Source organism: Equus przewalskii, chromosome 17 (assembly GCF_037783145.1).
Source record: "Equus przewalskii isolate Varuska chromosome 17, EquPr2, whole genome shotgun sequence".
Lineage (NCBI taxonomy): Eukaryota > Metazoa > Chordata > Mammalia > Perissodactyla > Equidae > Equus > Equus przewalskii.
In genome coordinates, this window is record NC_091847.1 from 37,230,671 (window position 1) to 37,252,779 (window position 22,109).

Genomic DNA, 22,109 nt, shown 5'->3' on the forward strand with positions numbered 1-22,109 from the left:
TTGACAGGGAAAAAGGATTGGGGAGATAAAGTCATCAGTTCAATTTTGAGATATCTGTGAGGCATCCAAATGGAAGTGCCAAGTAGGTAGTTTGATATCTGGGTTCTGGAATAGCGGAGCAAAATTGGAAGTCAGTGTGGTGGAAAAGATATCTGATGATATAGAGGTAGAAGAGATTCTCTCTAGGGAGAGATTTTTTAGTGATCTGAGAAGAGTCAATAGGACAGATCCAAGAGGAACCTCTGTTTAATGTTAGGCAGTAGAGGGACAGCCAAAGAAAACTAGGAGAGGGTAGTGAAAAGAGGCTAGAAAGAGAGAGAGAGAGATCAGTTCAGAAGGTCATCTCTCAGATGCTGAGCTAAGTGAACAGTCAGTTGTGTGCTGAGATGACAACTGAAATGAGGGATGAAAAATTTAGCAGCATAGTAGACATTAGTTTTGCTGGTGGTGATGGTGGTGCTGATGTGTACTTGAAAGTCCAGATTAAAGTGTGTTGAGGAGTAGGTTGAGGAGTGTGTAGGAGGTGAGGAGGCAGTTGGAAAAGCAAGGGTATACAGATTTTTCAAGAACTTTCAGGGCAGTTGTTATGTAATTCGTAGGGTGGTTTCTTATTGTTAAGACAAGACAAATTAGAGTGCGCTTGTAAGAAGGATGAGGCAGGGGATGAAAATGGGAGACACAATGTAGTTAATGGAATGAGAAACCCACAGGCGTGAGAGTTGCCCCTCAGATCTAGCATACTTGCTGAAGAAGAAATTCAGTTGAGTTTAATATTCTTACTTATGCCCTGTTAGCAGAGTAGAACATGGGGCTTTTAGAATTACCACGTTCTAATGAACTATATCATAATGTAGTCCTCAAATTTATTTCGCCAGTATTTCTAGAAAACTTACCAAGCAGAAAATGTCAGCAAAATTCTTTTGATGTGTGAAAACGCTCTGGCGGTTTAGTCACTTGTCAGTCTCATGTCCAAGACCTACCCATCTGTCATGGCCCAACTGAAATCCTCAAATAAAAAGACTCTCCCTCCCTAATCTGAATGCTCATAGCCTGGTGCATTTTTTCTCTATTTTGGCATTTGTTTTTTCTACATGCTTGTTATGTATGTGTATCCTATACGTATATATATATATATATATATATTTTTTTTTTTTTTTTCTTCCTCTCATTATATGATGGAAGGCAAAGACCGTGAGTAAAGATGTTATATTCTCCACAGCACCTAGCAGTTGCATTTGTTTAGTTTGCTACCTTGGGTGTATGTAGATGTGAACCTGGGGAAGTAGTTATTAGCAGATAATTAGGAGGCATTGTATAAAGGAGAGTAAGATTTTTGTGACTTGGCATCTGAATTAAAAGCCTGAAAAATTATGGTACCTGTTATAACCTTTTGTTTTTGTGATACTTAGTAAAATATGTTTTGAAAGTTCCCTTTTATATGTTGTTAAGGAATCAAGTTATTTAACAACAACAGCGACAACTCTTTGGTGATATTTTATAGTTTGCCAACTACTTTCCTATCATTATTCCATTCAGACTGAAGACATCTCAGAGATGTAGAGATAGAGACATCACAGGGTTATCCCATTCTACAAATGAAGAAACCAAGGCCCAGAGAGATAATGTGTCAGAAGTCACATTACTGGTAAACAGGAGTGCTAAGACCTAAGCTAGGACCCTCGGACCCTAATCTGGGTTTCTTTGAATGTACTCTGTGGCTTCTAGATTTATTTTTATAGAAATCCAATTGGCCTGATCATAGTTAAATCCAATTGTAAAGAGCAATTTGGTTTATTTTATTTAAATGAATAAAAACATCACTTATTAGAAAAATCTCTTGGTCAGAGCTAACGTCACCTTCTCTTGAACAAGCCTTATGGTTTAGAGCTTTATACGGGGCCCCTACAGCAGACTGGCAAAAACACTGCCGTTATGCATTGCGCTGATACTGTGATTTAAAGAACAGAAAAGAGAAGTCACATATCTGTGGATAACTAACTATTAGAGCAACGTTGACCAGCACTGTTGAATATAGTGAATGAAACTAGAATTAGCATTTTGGAAAAAAAACAGATGTTTATCTATTTTTCTAGGCTTTTGACTCTAACTTCTAGCAACTACTTTTTATTTTTTTAAAGATCAGCATCGTTTTTGATTCAGGATCATAAGTTACATTCTAATGAAAGAACTTGGAATAGGGAATGTCATTGTTCTTTAGGGGGACTATGACTGACTTTAATTATATTATTGTTAAAGCTTTCAAAAATTGAAATAGTGTATATTAAATATATAAAATCTATAATTTTTTATTGAGACATTTAATAGGTAAGCCTCTGACTAGACTCTTTGAAAAATACCATTCCTATTGGCCTTAGCTGATCATTTAAACTAAATATTAACTTCTGTTAAATGGATTCTTTTTATTTGGACTGACTTAAACTTATAGACCCCTCAAACTCTAGATATATTTTTATCAGGGGAATTAAGGAATGAAGAACATATACTTTTAAGAAATTCAGAAAGGCATAAAGTACTTTTCCTCTTCCTTTCATCACTTTTAAATGTTATTTGAATGAATTGCTGCTACTGGACAAAACACTTCCGTATGTTCTCCTGTAAATGGCCTTAGACAGGGTATTTTGGAATTGCTGTACAGTGTGGGAAATAATTGAACTTGGCTGTATAGGAAGCCAAAACAAGCAGTTGAGATATTGAATTTGAAACCAGGTGTTCCATGACTCAGTAGTGATGACTCATGAAAAAAAAAATACACCCAGAATTTTCCTCCAAGGCAGTTGGTCCTTTAATTCCGTGTGGATTGTGGACTGTGGTCTAGCCGTGGTATTCCTTATCTCCATTGCAAATCTCTTCTTTCAGTATGTTGTAAAATTTATGAAATTGGCATTCCAGATGGACGACTGAAAGTGGTCTGCTTTTACATCAGGTGAACCTGGCCTATGTTGAAGCAGCAGAGTGTGTTTCAGAGCCTGTTAACAGGGAGCCTCCTTCCAGAGAAGCTCAGCTGCTGACTTTGCAAAATACGTCTGAATTCGATATCCTTGTCATTGGAGGAGGAGCAACAGGATGTGGCTGTGCGCTAGATGCTGTCACCAGAGGTAAGTCCTGATGTGGATGGATGTAACACAGATAAAGGTGTCTCTTTCCTCCCAAGTATAAACACACAGTATGCGCTCTATGCTGGTAAAGTCACATTTCTGCTGTGTTTCCTAATTTTCCATCCTTTGTGAAGCACCTTCACATTTTTTTTAATATAGGCATTTGCACAATTTTAAAATTAAATATAACTTTTTTTATGCTCAAATGAGTTTACTTAAAAAAAACACTTTGTATTCCTGTGAATTCATTGATTTGATGTTCTGGTTAATTTTTTTAATACATAGTTAAGTAAACACATCTAAATGGAATAAAAATATTTGCCTATCACCTGAAATTACATTTATCCCAGTGAAGGGTAGAAAAGATTGATTAAAATGAATTAATCTATTAAAATAATTCTTTTCTTCTTTATCTCTTAAAATCATTTCTTCCAGTGAAATACAGACTGCAGTTTGAGAAACTCCAGTTTATGTGAATAAATGATAGAAAAGACTGTTGCTAACATATAGTTCTGTCTCACTCTATTAGTCAGCATTAGGAAAGACATGAGGAAAAGTTCCTTAAACATGACAGGAAAATAAAGAAATTTTAGTATGGAACACCACTGCTCTTACAGATGATAGATTTAGTAAAATAATTTATGTGGTTATTAGTGTAGAGTTTGGAGTCAAGGAAATGTGGGTGCATATCCCAGCTCAGCTGCTTTCTCAGATGTATGTGTGTATGTATGTATGTATGTGTACACACACACAAGCACATACTTGGGCAAATTACTTAATTTCCCTAAGGTTCCTCATTTTTCAAATAAACAATGATTGTTGAGAGGATCAAATGTGTAATCATGAAGAGGACTTAAAACAGTGCTTGTCACACAAAATAGAAGCTCAGTAAGTTGTGGATAGTATTATAGCTGCCATTATTAACGTGAAGGCAAAAGGCTTTTAGAAGCACTTGCCTGGAGAAATTATCCTTTGTGGTATACTTAGATGTGTCAAATTGGGCTGTGTACTGCTGCAAGGAATTTTGACTCTGGATTATTTTACTTACCATCTAAGGTTCAATACTGATTGCAGTTTCATGCTCAATGGTAATACTTTATTCCATGGAATAATTCTCCTCAGATTAAGTGACTACCACAGCCGCCCTAGATTCAGTTACCTTACATACCTGGTAGAATGACTTTCACACAAATGAAAGAAGTTGAATGAGATTTAGGCATACACAAACAAAAAATGCCCTAGAATTACTATGACTGCACAGGACCTACACTTTAGTTTTGATCCATGTAGGGTTCACAGCTAGGTCCTTTTTGTCACTTCTGAATAATGGTAAATTCAAAATATAGCAGTGAAATCTATTCTGTTGCCAGGCAGACTCCAATTATCATATAATTCCCTGTCTCCTTCCATGTTTTATAGTTTGAACCTGACTATCCTTGGACATACTAAAGCAGATGGAAAGAATAGTTACAGTTGTCTCAAGGTACTTGAACTCACTCTCTCCCTTGGAGGCCTGAGAAAGAGAGTGGAAAGAGAGGACGCATTCCCAACATAACAGGAGGCCTTATTTGAGACTACCCAATCCAGGAGTTAGAATTTACCAGGTGACAATTTTCTGTGTCAAAGAGAATCATTTCCCCAGTAAGATTCAAAAATATTTCTTGGTGTCTCCAGTATGTTCGTGCTATGTACTGAAATATATAGCAATTCTTTTTATTCTGATTCCGCAGATATTCACTAAGTGCCTGTTGTATGCACGGCAGTATGCAGGGTACCACATGAGAATATGGAGATGATTGATATAGTTGGCGTCCTTGTGGTGCTCACAGTTCTATAGTGCTTGTTTGTGCAGACCGAATTACATTGTAGAGAATATGTGCCTTTCAAAAGGTTTGGGGACTTTATGGACATATGAAGGTGAGAGTCGTCATACCTGCAGAGAATGGTCACAAGAAAGAAAGCTGCTATTTAGCACGAGTAGAATTTTAAGAAGCAGACTTTGCTTGCTGAAAGTGTTCCAGTCTGAGGGGACATGCGGGAGAAACAGCATGGAGTCAGTGCCTGTGGGAGACAGCATGTGTTTCCATTTGGAGCATCCAGGCTGTCTAGGGGAGAATATGAGAGAAAGGTGGAAAGGCAGAGCTGGGCCTGGTATGCCAGCGAAAGGCCTGTGCACTTTATTGAACAGGCCACTTTGAGATACTGAAGAGAATTAGGTTTGATGATGGGGAACGGATAGGCAGTAGGAAAGAGCAGGCACGGACATCAACTTTTAAGAGGTCTAGAGACAAAGAATACAAAGGAGGTAATTGATGGTGTAGTAGGATATACAGAAGGGAGCAAAATGTGCCAGAATTGTTTTTTTTCTTTTCTTTTCTTTACTTTTCTTTTTTCTCTTCTCTTCTCTTCTCTCTTTTCTTTTCTTTTCTTTTCTCTCCCTTCCTCCCTTCCCCCACCATCCTTCTTTCCTTCCTCCCTCCCTTCCTTCCTTTCCTTTTTTCTTTTTTCTTTTTTAAAGATAAGAGCAATCTGAATATTTCTGTAGACTCAGAGGGAGAAGCCTGTGCAGGGGAACTTTAAATGCAAGTAATACAAGTAACATGTGCACAAGGTCTTGCGAAAATACAAAGAACGGGATATCAAAGATGATCTTAGCTTTGGCAGGAAGGTGAGAGACATTTCTCAGAGACAGAAACAAAGGAAAGATTCTAAGATATAAAAGAGGGAGGCTGTGTGACTATGAAGAGCTCTTAAACACACAAAAACAAGTGAGCTGTTCTGCTGATGGATAGAAGTAGGGGGACTTCAGTGTAGAAAAGGTTTAGAACTTTCCTATGGAGAGTGTGTTACGGAATAGGGGTTACTTAGCTGAGATTAGTAAATGCAAATTTGTTGTCTACACAGGATATTTGTGTGGGTGTGTGTCTATGTCCCCACGTGTGTCCAGTATTGCTCAGATTGGAGGCAGAGAAAACACACAGTGGGGTAGGATCCAGAAATGAGAACTGAGCATCAATGATAGGAGAAAATGAGAAAAGACTCTATGAAGGCAGAAGGAATTGTTTAAATGGAGCCTAGAACTGGTGGGGGAGGTAAGGGAAGGTGGAAAGGCAGCTTCCTTGAAGAGTCGGGGTGGTTGAAGGACTGTGCGTGCAATAATAACAAGGCAGCCACTGTTAAGTGCCTTTTATTCCTTTTGTCCTTTGTAAAAGTCTCACCTGTGCTTGCTTTTGTGCCCTTTCTAGATTTATCTTTTTAAAAACATAGGCAAGATCATAGTGTAGTTACTATTTTGCAGAGTTTCTTTCAAATAACAGTATATTTAATCAATCTTTACATGTATATAGTATACATTCTTTTTTTGTATGAGGAAGATTGGCCCTGAGCTAACACTTGTTGCCAATCTTCGTGTTTTTGCTTGAGAAAGGTTGTCACTGAGCTAACATATGTGCCAGTCTTCCTCTGCTTTATGTGGGATGCCACCACAGCATGGCTCAACTAATGGCGCTAGGTCCACGCTCAGGATCTGAACCCACGAACCCCCAGCCTCCGAAGTAGAGCACACAAACCCAACCACTACACCACTGGGCCAGCCCCTACATTCTTTCTTTCATTTTTTTTTTTTTTTTTTTTGAGGAAGACTAGCCCTGAGCTAACATCCATGCCCATCTTCCTCCACTTTATATGTGGGACACCTGTCACAGCATGGCTTGCCAAGCGGTGCCATGTCCACACCCGGGATCCGAACTGGCAAACCCCGGGCCACTGACGTGGAACGTGCACTCTTAACTGCTACACCACCAGGCCGGCCCCTCTTTTATTTTTTTTAAATTGAAGTAACATTGATTTATAACACTATACATTCTTTTTGATGGCTGAAAAATTCATCACAAGGATATTCTTATTAATGATTCTTTAGGTTATTTCCAGTTTGTTTTTCTGTTTTAAACAATACTGCTTGTGGGTCAAGTACTGAACCAGCTCTGAGAATGCAAAGACTAATAAAATGTGGTCTTGCCCTCAAGGAACTTATAGTTTATTAATATTTGCTGAACACATTTTTTCTATGGGCAGTGCAGGGCATTCAGTCGTGATTAGGGTATTGACTAGTGCATTAGCAGTGGGTGATGATAGTGATGATAATGATGATGATGATTTTGAGGAGATGCGAGTTTTCAGAGCCTGAATATTGACCCGATTTTTAATGTTTATAGTTAGTAACAGCTAAGAAAATGATGTACTTTTAATATCTCTTGGCATATTGATTGCTGCCTTTTAAAGTAATTGACTGAATGTCTTATTTTATATATATATACAGATTTATGATTTATAAAAGGGATGGATAAACCTTAGTTTGTATTTCTTTTATTATGCTGGTAGCCCTTTAGGAGTAGCATTTATGATTAAAATGTACAGAGATGCTGAAGTTAATCTATATTTATCCTTTTACTACAATTTCTGATCATATCAGTAGCTCTCTGAAGTGTGAAATAATCATGGGCATTTGGTTAATGAATTGTGCATTGTTGCTGTTCATTCATGGAATTTGCTCTTTTATTATATTTGATGCTTCACTTAACAACAAATTTTGCTTTCTCTGCATTTGATATGTTTTTACCAAATTATTCCTGATTGTATCCATTAATCTTTAGTCACATTTGACAAAAATAAATTACTGTGATCTTTTAAAGTTACCAGTAATAATTAGATTTTTCAGGACATCAAAGTTTTGGGGGAACCACTAGATGTTAAAGGGTTTGTATAAAAATGTCTGCACAAGCTTTTTGATAAAATACCGTGCCCAAATGCACTTTCGGTAATGCATAAACAAAGACTGTAGAAGGAAGAGAAAAAGTCATGAAGTCTTCATAATGGACATTTACTTGCATTCTTACCCATCTGCATTTTCTTGGGAGTCAATTTTCATTTGGGAATATTATTTGGTAATCATAATATATACAGAATTCAGCTCACATTCTCCTGTAGGTCTCTAGAATCAGTAGAAATTGCTTCACTGCTTAACACCTCTGCATCCTGTTCCTGGGCAGAAGCATAGGCTCAAAGTACAGTTGTAGGCACTTTGCCCCTAAAGAGCTGGAATGAGGGGAATCTGATAAATTTGTTCACTCTCTTAGGGTTCTTCAAGGTATTTTCTTCAGTTCTTTTTGTTCTTTTGTGTGACTTGTATGTAACAAGTACATATTTACTGTTTTGTACCTAGTACATTTTAAAAATCTGATTTATAAACTTAACCTTTATGGCTTCTATTTGGAATCCAGAGAAGACTGCCTCTTGCTGGAAGTGAACATTAATTGTAGTTCTCTTGTTTAAAAATCTAAATATACATTTCTATTTTATGAATGGTATTTGCCTAGCAATTCCTGAATGCTCACTCAAGTTCCTTCAGGTCTAAGGCAGCATAGCAGAGTAACTAAGGACACAGGTTATGGAATTTGAATGAACGGGGATCGAATCTTGGCATCATCACTTACTAGCTCCATGACATTCGACAGGTGTCATAACCTTATGGAGAGCCTTGAGTTTCTCAGACATAAATGAAGGATGATAATAACACTCTTCTGCATAAGTAAAGGTTTGTGAAAGGGAGGAGGTGTGTGCATTGCAGAAAAAGATGCAGAAAAGAGAGAGGCTTGGAAGATCGTGCATTCTGGGAATTACAGATCTCCACCCCTCACCCCTTCCACCACCACCCTCTCCTGCCATGAAGGAGGAAAAAGTCCTATTTCAGGACAGTAGAATTGCAGTAGATCAAAGTGTACTGTTTGCTGGACACTGCTATTAGACTAGATTGCAAAATGCTGTTAAAATTAATCTAGAAATTTAATGCAATTTTAATTAATTTAGTGATTTTCTTTGGCAAGAGTGGAGGGGGGACTTGAGAAACTGTGCGAAAGTTTATCTGGAAAATTAAACCTATGAGATTTACTAGATTAATTTTGAAAAAGAATAATAATAAAGGAGGTAGAGGTCTATCAGATATTAAGTTGTATTCTAAAGCTGCTTTAATTAAAATAGTTTGCTAAAGTAATAGAGAGATCAGGGGAACAAAAGTAAGAATCTAAAAATAGATCTAAATACATAAAATTTAGAATATGGTAAAGATAGCATGTCAAATTTGCCATTATTGGTTATTTAATAAGCAATGTTGGAGTATCCATTCCCCCAATTTATATGTGTATATATATATATATATATATATATATACACACACACACATACACACATATGTATATACTGCTTATCATATTCCATGTGGATCAAGGATTTGATGATAAAACATCATGAAATTATTGGAAGAAAGTATATGTGAATTTAAAAAAAAATGGAGTAAGAAAGGTGTTTTTAATCATGACACCAATAAAACAATTTTCCTTTTAGAAAATGCTGCTAAATTTGATTTCATAAAAATTAAAATTTATGGCAAAAATATAAAAAAATACATGTGAAATTGGGAAACTATTTATAACATATCAAACAGACAGGGTTTGTTTCATATTGTTTTCAACTTTTCTACATCCTTTTCTTTTTTCTTTTTTTTTTCTTTTTTTGAGGAAGATTAGCCCTGAGCTAACTGGTGCCAATCCTTCTCTTTTTGCTGAGGAAGGCTGGCTCTGAGCTAACATCCGTGCCCATCTTCCTCTGCTTTATATGTGGGGTGCCTGCCACAGCATGGCTTGCCAAGTGGTGCCATGTCCGTGCCCAGGATTCGAACTGGTGAACCCTGGGCGGCTGAAGCGGAACGTGTGCACCTAACCCCTGTGCTACCGGGCTGGCCCCCATCCTTTTCTTTAGTATGTCTATGATAAACAGCATATGGCTGGATTCTTTTTTCTTTTTATACTTAGAGGTCAATTTCATCCATTTCCATTTATTTTGATTCCATATGCATTTATTTGGTATTTTTTACCTTTCATCTTTTTACTTTGCTTCTTTGTCTTCCTTTCTTTCTTTTCTATTAAATCAATTTTCTATCACTTTCTGTTTCCCTATCCTTAACTCTATAGATATAGTTGCTGCCACCATCCAGGCCCACCAGAGACTTTTCCCAGAACCAGTTCGGGCCTCCTGCCCTGTGCTGATGTTGGGCATCCTGCAGACCAGCTGTGAGCCAGCCGGGGGTGCTTTGGCTCAGGTGCTGCTCTCCAGGCTGTGCTGTCTTCCTGCCTCCTAGACATGTCCCAGCAGATAGTCCACAGCCCCAGACAGTGCTCAAGAGAAGCCTTCGAACCTCCTTTCACAGGAGGTGGAGGCCTTCTTCAGTCCCAGCGTTCAAGTGCTGGTTTGGCTTCTTCACATTTTCTTACAAGGGAGACTTGTATTCCTCTTACCCTTCAGGAACTGAAATCTTGATTGCCTTTGCCTGTTTCTAGACCCGGAGCCCAGCAAGACAGAAACTTTTGGCCTGAATACTGTGCTCTGAGTTTCTGCTACATTTCTGGTCCATGAAGTGTTTATTTTTGAGTCAACCGTGTCCTTAAAAAAAAAAAAAAAGATTTATATATATATATATATACATGCATATAGATTATTTTCTCTGTGTTTGGAGAAGAGGACTTGTTCAAAGTTGAACTTACAATGCCATATTGATCAAAATTTTTTAATAGTAATATTTATAATAGCCAATAATTGGTATCTGGTTTAATAAATTGGGTACATTCAGTTATTGAAAAGAGATTTGTAAGTATTTATAGGGAAAAATAGCTAAAGTGTATTGTAAGTTGCAAAACAAGTTGTGAAGAATGAGTTTGTTAATTGTATTTGTGTTTAAAACAAAAAAGGAACACAGATTTTATACTTTCATAAGCTTAGAAAGTTTCTGGTAAGATACATGGGGCATTTTTCATAGTTAACATTAGTAACCTCTGGATTTTGTAACAAAGAAGCCAGTGATGTATTATTCTCTCTTTTTATCCTTCTATATTTTTTGGATATTCCTCTTCTCTTTGAACATTTGCTGTTTTTCTAATAAAAAAAGTAAAAAGAGAAAATAGCATCAAAGCAATTCCTCTATTTTTCTTCTTCTCTCCCTGAAGCTCCCCAGTACATAGTTATATATTCTAGTTGTATGTCCTTCTGAGTCTGCTATGTGGGACGCCACCTCAGCTTGATGAGTCGTTCTAGGTCTGCACCCACGATCCGAACCGGCGAAACTCTGGGGCGCCAAAGTGAAGTGCGCAAACTTAATCACTCGGCAATGGGCCTGGTCCCAACAGCAATTCCTTTATTCCCCCCAAACTGTAGTATTACAGTTAATCTTATGGCTTAATACGTTTTCCTGGCTCTATAATCACGTGTGTACTTAAGGAACACAAAGTATGTTAATGATATGTTCTAACTTAACATAAATCTCCATTAATGCTTTATCTGTTTCCTCATATCAAAATAGAAATAAGTGTTAAGTAACCAATTCAATATTATACAATTCCATAAAATGCTACCTTTCACTGTTAGAAAATACTAGTAAAGTGTAGGAATCTCGTGAAGGTTAACAACCCGGACTTACTTTGCAGCTTTGCAGGAGTGTTATTTTTTAGAGAAATTGATCCTCATATAAAATGTTCAGCCTTTGGGTTAGTCCCTTTTCTTATTAGTGACAATGGCTTTCTGAAGTCCAAAAGTAAGTACCCAAAGCTTTTCTAAAGAAAGATAAACTCCCCTTTCCTTAAACTACATCATTTTTTCCTTCATGGGGCATGTGGCTTTAATACTTAGGCTTATGATACTCATGTACAGAGTTTCTAAATTTTTTGATTTGTGTGTCATTAGCTTGGTGCCTCTGATAGTTATTTCATAGGGATTATTCTCCTTTCTATTAAAAAATATCTGAAAAAAGCCATATCTGAAAATTTATTCTAATGAAATAAAGATAAAGAGAGTTTAAATGAAAATTTTATTTTGCATTACTCTCTGTGATATTGAGGTAGGAAATAACCCAAATGTTCAAAAATAGGAAATTGAATAAATAAATCATTGTAAATATTTAATATAATAGAAGCCACACATTAAAAATGGAATGATAGAAAAATATTTATTGACATGGAGAGATGTTTACAATCAATAATGTTAAATGAGAAAAATAAATGGAATATATCATATCCTATTTTTGTAAAAATGTACATATGCGACTATATACATGCATAGATAATGTGAACGTTTAAACACCCAAATGTCAACTGTGGTTATCTCTGAGTGGTGTGATTACAGGAGAGTTTTATTTTGTTCTCCTTACTTCTCTGCATTTATTATATTGAGCATGTTTTCATGCATAAGATAATCAGCAAAAGGTATTAAAATATACTTCTGTTCTCCTTCATGCTGTGAAAGTTAAATGTCGTGCCATGCCTCCCCTTAGACGCTAATTACTCCTCTCTACTCTTCCAGCTGTCTTGACCCACAAATTGGTTGAGTTGGAAGTGCTTGGGTAGCTGACCTTCTCCGGCCAGCAAAGGCACAGCTGTAAAGAGCTGTATTTAGTCTACACCCCTCGCCCTACCCAGAAGATACAATTTTTTTTTTCTTCAACATTTTACTATTAATATTTTAAACATGCAGAAAAGTTGAAAGAATTTCACAGTGAACACCCATATACCAAACGTCTAGATTCTACCAATTTATATTATATTTTACTTTGCTTACCACACGCTTCATCTCCCAATCCCCAGAAGATACAATTTTAGCTTGCTAAGAGATGGGCTGAAGAAGACTGAAAGGGAGATTTGAAGTTGTCTTTATTCTTCTACTATAACTCGTCCTGTTATTCTACCTAAGAATTTCAAAGTAATTTCATTCTAAATATTAGTACTTTACCAATGTCGTGAAATTCCTGAGAAGACATCTTAAAGCAATCAATTATAAAGACAAAAAATAAAATAATAACACCATTCCTAAATATTCTGGTTCATCTTAGCAGGAATAGAGCTTATTGCTTTCCATAAAAAGTAACTTCTAAAAAGAAAAGAAATAAAAACTATTCCTCATAAAATCTTGAACTAGTTGAACTAGTAAATTACTGCAATGCACAGAGAGGCCAGCCCTTCACTGCCGGGTATGTGGAGTAGGTCATTCTTTCTACTCTGAGGAGCGATCTTCCCCAGGGCCTCAGATCCACAGCCGGGAGTAGTCGCTTGAAACCTGGGTTCATTATTTTTGATGTCCTTCAAACTCGGTTGTTTTAGCTAAGAACACGAAATGTTAGCATTGAATGTCACTTAAAAATACTGTTCATTCTCTTAGAGAACATTAAACAGCACCCTGTTTTCACTTCCTCGCTTTATAAAGTATCAGAAAACTGAGCTGTGAATTTCAGATCAGTACTTTTTGAGGGGAGGAAAACTTTTGGATTTTTAAGAGGTGAAACAGAAAGGAACATAGTAGATAAGAGAACCATACAGGATCATTATAAAGCTTTTAAAATTTTCATTGCGTTTGCTGTAGTCAGTTAATCAGTTAAAGAATATTTTTATGAGAAGTGATTGTCACTTGTAATATTGTCTGGATTTTGCATTACTTCCTCCTCTCTCATTCCATTGTTCTCATCCAACAAAAATGAGAAATCTAGAACATTTAGCATATAATAGCAGTTGAAAGTTTTCAAATATTTTCTTTTTTTTAGAGTGTCTATTTTTTGTGTGTGGTTCCAAAAACTTTTGGTAATACTTTTAGGTTACACGATGCTTTAATATATCAATTTCGCTATAACTTTAGAAAGTAAATTTTTATGTTTTTTGCTCTGGAAGGAGCAGCACCATTTCTTTCCAGAAATTCTGGTGGGTAGCTAGATGATATGACACTGAAAATAATGGGACAAGAAAAACAGCCTAGTTTGACGGAGAAGCCCATTTTAACGTTCGCTGGTATTCACTAGGGTTTCTCACGTAAGTACATGTGAATAACTTTTTAAAATGTCCAATTCTTGCAAAAGCAGTTTTGAGGCTTTAAAGTGTTAGCTCTCACTTAAATATCCTGAAATATCCTCCTGAGATGGCTTGCTAATTCCTAGAGTGGTTCCCTGCCTCACACTGTGTCAGTTTGGGAAAGAGAAAAAATTCCATCCTGATAACACGAGCTGGTAAAAGTCTCTCTTCACGTCACTCTCCAGTACCCTCTTCTGCCTTGTGAGGCTGGGATCTTCCTTGCTTTCCTCGTGCAGAATGGTACTGGTCCCCTAAATGGTCTCCTGCCTCCACTCCCCCCGGCCCCCTGCTACACTCAGCGAAGCCTTTAGAATACTAATCTGATTTCTCAGCTTAAAACACTTTGGTGGTTGCCCTGATAGACGGTACAATAGTATTTCTCCAAACAGTGTCTGAGAATTTCTGGGAAAAATTTAAATTTTCTTTCTTTCTTATAATGGAAAAAAAATCAACAAGCACACCCTTGTTCCTCCAAACGGATACTTTGTCAAGTTCATGCTTATGTGACATTGAACTTGTGCTTTCTAATGAAGCATTTGCTTCTCAGACTGATCCCTGACTTGTACCCATGTGCTCAGAGACATTGTCCATTGAGGAGATCCAGATGTTACTTACTTATGAGAAACAGTGGCCCATAGGACAGGGTCCAAATGTCCCAATGTGGATGAAATGCCTTTTGTGATCTGCCCTTCACCATTCTTCCCACTGGATCTCCTTCACACAGTCCCTCACATCCTGCTTCCTGCCCCTGAGTGACAAGCAGCCTCTGAATAAGCTGGGCTATTTCAAGCATTTGCTTTTCTCTTGCTTAAGCTGATTGATGCTGGTGATCATTCCTTTCCTCCTCCCCTTCACTCATCTTGAACCCATACTCTTCTCTAGACTCAGCCTCTCTTGAAGACTCCATCCCCAGGTACAATGAAAAACTCCTACCTTGGCTGCAGTTATCGTTCACACAGGGAATTGTGTCATCAGTAAAGTACTCCCAAATTTTGTGGCTTAAAACAACATTTATTCCCACACAGTTATGGTGGGTCGGGAATCTTGGTAAGCCTTACCCAGGGTCCTCTGGCTCTCAGTCTCTCACAGGCTGCAGTGCTTTCTAGCAATTTACGTGGTTGTTGGCAGGATTCAGTTCCTCATGGGTTGTTGGACAGAGGCCTCAGGTCCTCATGACCTGTTGACTGGGGCCTCCTGTGGTTCCTTGACTCCCAACATGACGGCTTGCTTCACCTGAGCTCAGGAGAGGGCAAGAGAGAGTGCCAGCAAGAGAGAGAGCAGAAGTCGCAGTTTTTTATAACCTCATCACGGAAGTGACATGCCGTCATTGTTGCTGTATTCTGTTCCTTAGAAGCAAGGCACTAGGTCCAGCCCACACTCCAGGGTAGCGGATTACATGCTAGGAAGTGGGGCTAACTGGGGGTTGCCTAAAACATCTTCTCCCACACCTGTAGGGTACCTTTGAGTAGGCCCAGGTGGGGAGCCATGGCTGGATGGGAGGCTGCTGGTCCTCTCTCAGCCTGTGTCCCCGCCACTCATGTGTGAGCATCTTGATGCCATGACTGATTCCAAGGTTGAAAGAGAGGTATATTTTAAATAATCTGGCTCTTAAATGCCATTTGAAAGTCAACTCCCTCATCTGATCTTCAACTGAAGAAAAAACGTTCTATTTTAGTGCTGGAAGAAGAACTCTGTGTGTTGGACTTACTAAGAAAAGGTGATAGAGCTCACCAAGACAGTGCATTCTTAAGAGATTGCAAATGTAATCATGACTAAGCAATTTGGGGTTTATGTCCTGAATTTAAGTTTTAACCTGGAGTCAGAAAGGACGACTCTGTGTTTTTAAATGTCACACCCATAGAAGCCTACTGCACTCTTTACCCACCTCTCCAGGCTGGCAACCACTGGACAGCTTGGTCTGTGCCTAACTCATTTCTAACATCGACACTCTGCCTGGCACTTAGGCTCTTAAAAATTTATACTAACTTAATATATTTTTCTGTGTTTTTAATACATATAGTACTAAATTTAGCCAGCCCTGGTGGTCTAGTGGTTAAGATTTGGTGGTCTTACCAACATGGTCCCACTTCGTTTCCTGGTCAGGGAACCACGCCACCAGTCTGTTGGTTGTCATATTTTGGCAGTTACATGTTGCTGTGATGCTGAAAGCTGTACCACTTGTATTTCAAATACCAGCAGGGTCACCCATGGTGGACAGGTTTCAGTGGAGCTTCCAGACTAAGACAGACTAGGAAGAAGGACCTGGCCACCCATTTCTGAAAAATTGGCCACGAAAACCCTGTGAATAGCAGCAGAGCATTATAAGATATAGTGCTGGAAGGTGACAGGATGGTGCAAAAAGACCGGGCAGGGTTCCGCTCTGCTGTACACAGGGGTGCTAGAATAGACTTGGCACTAACAACAACAAAATACTAAATTTACCAAGGATTGCTAGGGTTTTCATAGTTGAGAATTTTACAGATCTTTCTCTGGTGTAAATGCTTAAAAAGAGAGACTTGGGTGTATGACATCTTTAATTTCTGTGTTATTTTGCTAGTTAGTTAGAGCATTAGCAATATTTGCCCTTGAATCAAAGTTCTCTGCTTTTCTCTCCACGATTTCCAAATATTTTGTCCTTTTGAATCAAGGGAATTGCCATGATTTTATGATGACATTTGGGTACGATATTTAAACTGTTAAAAGTTATAAAAACGACCCTTTGGTATTAAAGGTAATAAATGGCTCTGCATTGAATACATGCACAGGTTCTCTTATACGAGCTTTGTGAGCCCAAACTGCTCGAGTTACGTATTCTCATTGCAGTTGGATTCTGTGACATTCTCTTATTCCCCAAGAGTATGCCAGGCCATGAAAATTCCTCATGGCTTGGTGTTGATGTGTACTTTGGGTTTCTTGAAGTTTTAGATTTCATCTGTAACTAGTGTATGGGACTTGTGGTCCTGCTGCTGCTCCTACCTGATCCTGAAGAGGCAGGGGTGTCTTAGCAAGAAAAGAAAACAAAACTAGTTTCATCCCTAAGAGATTTATTGCAATCCTCAAGGAAAGGAGGGGAGAGATGACTGCTAGAGCTGAACTATCTTTGCTTAGCTCCACCTTTACCAAGAATATTTTCTTTTCCTTACTCATGGATACTCTGCACTGAGTTCATTAGTCCTAGCTTGTACTTTTCTTTGTAATTCTACAATATTGTGCTTGCACATCTTAAATTAAAGTTATAAACTCCTCAATGTCAGAGGTTCTTTTATTCTCTCTTCTTTTGTTTTGATATCTTTGGTCTCTTTTCTCATTTTATACCCATGATAACACCACTCCAGAAATAGGAGCCAGCACATAGGAGGTCTAGTCTAGATTTATTGATGATGCTTTAGAGTAGATCAGAGATGAGGGGCTCGCACAGGTCTGGACTCTTGGAGTGAATGATGAATTTAAGTTTCAGGAGGCTTCGTAACCACAGTGAGTTAACTCTGCGTGGTTAAAGATGGGTTCCAGGCTCTCCTTTGACCCTCTTAAGGTACCAGAGTACCTTACTGCCATGAAATTGTACTGTAATATTTTCTAGTTGTGATTCATTTGCAGTTTAATATGCTTCTAGTTCTGGTTTGACTTTTCCCCCAGGAAGAGACTAAAATCTCTTCATTATAATATAGACAGTGTACTGCACTTTGAATACAAATTTATCCATGTTCAGAGTAATTTTTCTTGTGATTGTCTCTACCCTGGAGAAGTGCCTTTAATGAATTACATACAAATTGTGTAATTTAAGAAGTTAATTTGGTTTTCTGGTTACACAGGACTAAAAACAGCCCTTGTAGAAAGAGATGATTTCTCATCGGGGACCAGCAGCAGAAGCACTAAATTGATCCATGGTGGGGTACGATATCTTCAGAAGGCTATCATGAAGTTGGATATTGAGCAGGTAATTGTGTATGCTGGTTGTTAAACAAAAATGGCAACTATGCTTTTTTCTACCCAATTAAATCAGTTGTGTTTTTTTTATGGCTTTTAACATTTCTTCCTGTTGGAAGTACCTATTTAGTGTGTTCTGCTGGAATATCTTTCAGGAGAGGCGTGCCAGTTCTCTCCTGCAGCATTATGTTTATGGGTAATCAGGGGCTTTTTCTACACAGGCATGTCAAAGTAGCAGATTTACAAAATCACTTTTGGATGTGTTGCCTTTTAACAATTGTTATTGGAGTTTTTTTTGCCAATGGCCGCCAAATTACTACTTCCCAAGCAGTTTCAGGGAAGCTGGGTTGTGATACAGGAGAAGTATTAAATTAATCCTCTAAACTGAAACTGCAGTCATACATTCATATTGTCACTGACATATTCTTAAGCAAAAGATGATCTGAGTCATGCTTTTCTTATGTCACACTTTATTGTGTCCAGTCTGCCACCATTTGAAAACTGCCAAAGCAGTGTGGAAGATGACATTTCCCAGAGGGGTAAAAAAAAATCCACTGAACTCCCTATCTGCTTTTTGTACATGAAAAACACAGCAGCCCTAACTTGACATTGTCACTTTTGAATCTGTCCTCTTTTCTTACGTGTCTTTTCGGCATGATGATGGATGCAAGGAAAAGAGCATAGACTTTAGAATCAGATGACTTGTGCCATGTTCCAGCTTATTTATTCAATTTCTGCGAGCCTCAGTTTTCTCATTTGTAAAGTTAGTATTATAATAGTAATGCTGGCTCCTCAGAGAGGCATAGTGAAGACGGAAGGATTTAAGACAAAAGCTTTTTTATAATCTATAAAATACTGTGCAACTCCTAAGTATCATCTCTGCTTGGGTTCATGGAGGCAAGAAGGAAATTTTAACATGAATTTGAGCAGTCTGCTCTCTTACGTGGGAAAATATTATAGGCGACTGAGAAAAGGGACAATACAGAGAATGCAAGATAAATTGTTACAATAATCTTGTAACTCAAGTCAGGAAAATATCTTACACCTGGGAACTCTGACGGCATGTTTTTCTCCTATGCAAATACAGTTAAGGTTTCTAAAAAATCTTTCAGGTTGACAGCATGATGTATTATTAGAATTTGATTAGGAGGGAGCTCTCCTCGCTCAGGGGTAGAGAGGTTTCTGTGTATCAATCAGTTGGCAGCGTGTCTATTTGCCATTTGAAAATATTATGATCTGTTACAGCCAAACTAATTTTCTCTGTTTTGCTTTTCAGTATAGGATGGTAAAAGAAGCCCTTCACGAGCGTGCCAACCTACTAGAAATTGCTCCCCATTTATCAGCTCCGTTGCCTATAATGCTTCCGATTTACAAGTAAGCCTTTTGATATCAGCTGTACACTGTTTTCTTATCTAAAGTCAATAGAACAACACAGTTTTAATGGAAATAGTCCCTCAGTGTATGTTTCTTGATGTAGTTTTAATTGGTCCTAATCTTTAATCCTTTTCAAACATTTTTCTCTGTTCTATTTAAAAATGTGGTTTTTCCGAAACAGCTTTCTACTGACCCACCTCTAAGGGCTAGATCTTGAAGGCATGGGAGGTTGCGTTCTGTGTTTATAATTAATGGATTCTTAACTCCATTTTTCTGAGCGTGTATGGAGGAGCAACTGTACTTCCTCTGGGGAGAAGAAGAGGGTCATTTGCAGACTAAAATGCAGAGCCAAAAAGTATCCTCCTGCAAAATCTGAACGTCACATGCACCAATTCCAAACCTAAACCATTTGGGGTCATTTTATATCTCCCGGTTAACCAAAACTGAAATTTGCTTTGGAAGTATCACATTATAAATTATAAAACCCAATTTCCCTAGTGTTGTTAGAGCTATTCATGAAGTTGCCTTAAGTTGGAATACAGGTAACATGAAAAAGTGGATTATGCAGCTCTGTTAGCCACAAGACTGTTGTGGCGACTTAGAAACAGATTTTGTAATTTTAGTCCATGTTTTGTCATAGATTGCCTAGGATGTCTGAAGCCAGCGATTCTCTCCCTTGGGTGCACATTAGAATCACCCAGACCTCTGCCCTAGTCTAGTTAAATCAGTCCCTAGACACGTGAGGCCCAGGCGTCTGTATTCTTTTTGATGTTCCCCAGAGAATTCTAACACGCAGCCAGGTTGAAAACCACTGTCTTAGATGTGATTCGTTTAAAGTCTCATGATTCATTTGCTTATATAATTCAGCTAGGCTGGTGTCATCAACAGTCTTATACGTCTCCTGTTTCTTTTGCAGGGCACTCCTAGATAAACTTTGTTTCTCTTATATGAATATCTTAGAACTTAAAGTGATATTCAATGATATTATACTCTGTTTCTAAAGAAACCTTTCCCCTTATTTATGCTGTAGGTGGTGGCAGTTACCTTACTACTGGATTGGAATCAAGCTATATGATCTGGTTGCAGGAAGCAATTGCCTGAAAAGCAGTTATGTCCTCAGCAAATCGAGAGCCCTTGAGCATTTCCCTATGCTCCAGAAGGACAAACTGGTAGGAGCAATTGTCTACTATGATGGTAGGTGACTTTTTTCTTTTTTACGAGATACTTTTCTCTCACTCAAGACCCTTATAGTATATTCTAAATGAGATAATTTTGCATCCTCACTTTTAGTGCTAATCTTACACAACACACAAATGCACACATACACTAACCATGTTCTCTAATACTAGCTTAAAAACTCCCCATAGTGTTTTGCTTTTAATATTGTTTGTTTTTGCATATTCCTTTTCTTCTTTGGTTCCTACTTTGTATCTCATGGTTGGTTTGGTCCGTTCGCCATCATTATGAATTTGGACCCCGCCCTCATGCCATTTAATTTGTTATATGTTTGCCAGTGACTGTTTCCTTTATGAATATATTATAATGTTGAAAGCAGCTGAGGATCTGTTAGGTTTTCTAGATGAAACCTCTATTTTCAAGGGGTTATAAACCTGGGAAAAAAATGCCCCCTGGGTTGAAATTGACGTTTGTATTTTTCACAGGACACAATTCTTGAACAAATAATTTATGTGATAAAGGTAGATGAATGTTACATCTGTTAAACCAAAGCCTAAATTTTTATTGCTTATTTTATTGTTGTTAGATGTTTTCTAACAATGACATTATCTAGTATCCGTTTGTCACGTGTTCAGTGTTCATTCTTTGTGTGTGTGTGAACAATATAATTTGTACACTTTTATCTGAAGGAACTAGCCACTTAATATATCTCCAGATGGACCACAAAACAAAACAGGAAGGCCATTTCTGAAATTTCACTATAGTTTTAAGGGGTGTATGGAATTGAAAAATAGTCCAAGGATGTTCATTTATAGGTAAATAAACAGATGCAGATAATTGACCATGTTCAAAAAGTCTTAGAAATTTTGTGACACAAAGGACCAGTGGGCTTTTTTACCCCCATTATGTCATCTTTTGTATTTAGTGTTTGATGTCTAAGCTCTTAGCATGAGGAAACGTGTTTGTTTTGTTTTTTCAGGAGACTTTGATGTTTGTGCTTCATATTATGGGATGTCCTCAAGGCCACCGCCACCTTTTATTCTTTTTCTCACGGTTAGGTTTCTGAATCAATTTAGCTGTCTGTCAGGCTTTCATGTATGAATGCAAAATGTATGTGTGCAGAGGGGGCGATGGGGACAAACTCAAGAAAATGTCCTAGGAGCAACAATGTTAGAAAAATGTTAAGAGTCTTAGATAAGCATTAAAAGCTAGAAAATGCACAGTTTACAGTGCCTTCCAGCATCTAAACACCACAGGGGGGGCACTTCACTACTTTTTCAGTGCCCTTGATGAAGCCTACATGTTAAAGGACAACCTTCACTGTGAATTTGCTTTTTCTGCATCAGACCCTTAATGTTAATTCACTGTAGTTTACTGGGTGATTGGGACTAGGAAGGCATTCTGCCTATGGCACCCCACCCATCCTGATACGGAAGGATTTGTGCCCTTTGCCTCTTCTTACTAATCCCTCCTGCACAAACCCTCTTAAATGCTTGGTCATTTCCTCTACCTTGTGAGGTATCAAGCACTAACTACTTTATTAATTTTTTTGCTTGTGCATATCTGAATCTCCTTAAGAGGA

At 37.9% G+C, this 22,109-nt stretch overlaps 1 protein-coding gene across 10 annotated transcripts in view; it reads left to right on the forward strand.

The window, feature by feature from the left end:
• Positions 1–22,109, forward strand: part of GPD2 (glycerol-3-phosphate dehydrogenase 2) — a 139,153-nt gene that overhangs the window by 51,893 nt on the left and 65,151 nt on the right. For all 10 annotated transcript variants that reach the window (XM_070581361.1, XM_070581358.1, XM_070581359.1 and 7 more), the window contains 4 exons: positions 2,945–3,116; positions 17,863–17,987; positions 19,254–19,351; positions 20,382–20,545. In XM_070581361.1, coding sequence (XP_070437462.1) covers positions 2,945–3,116; positions 17,863–17,987; positions 19,254–19,351; positions 20,382–20,545 — 559 coding nt within the window. The remainder of the gene's footprint in view (positions 1–2,944; positions 3,117–17,862; positions 17,988–19,253; positions 19,352–20,381; positions 20,546–22,109) is intronic.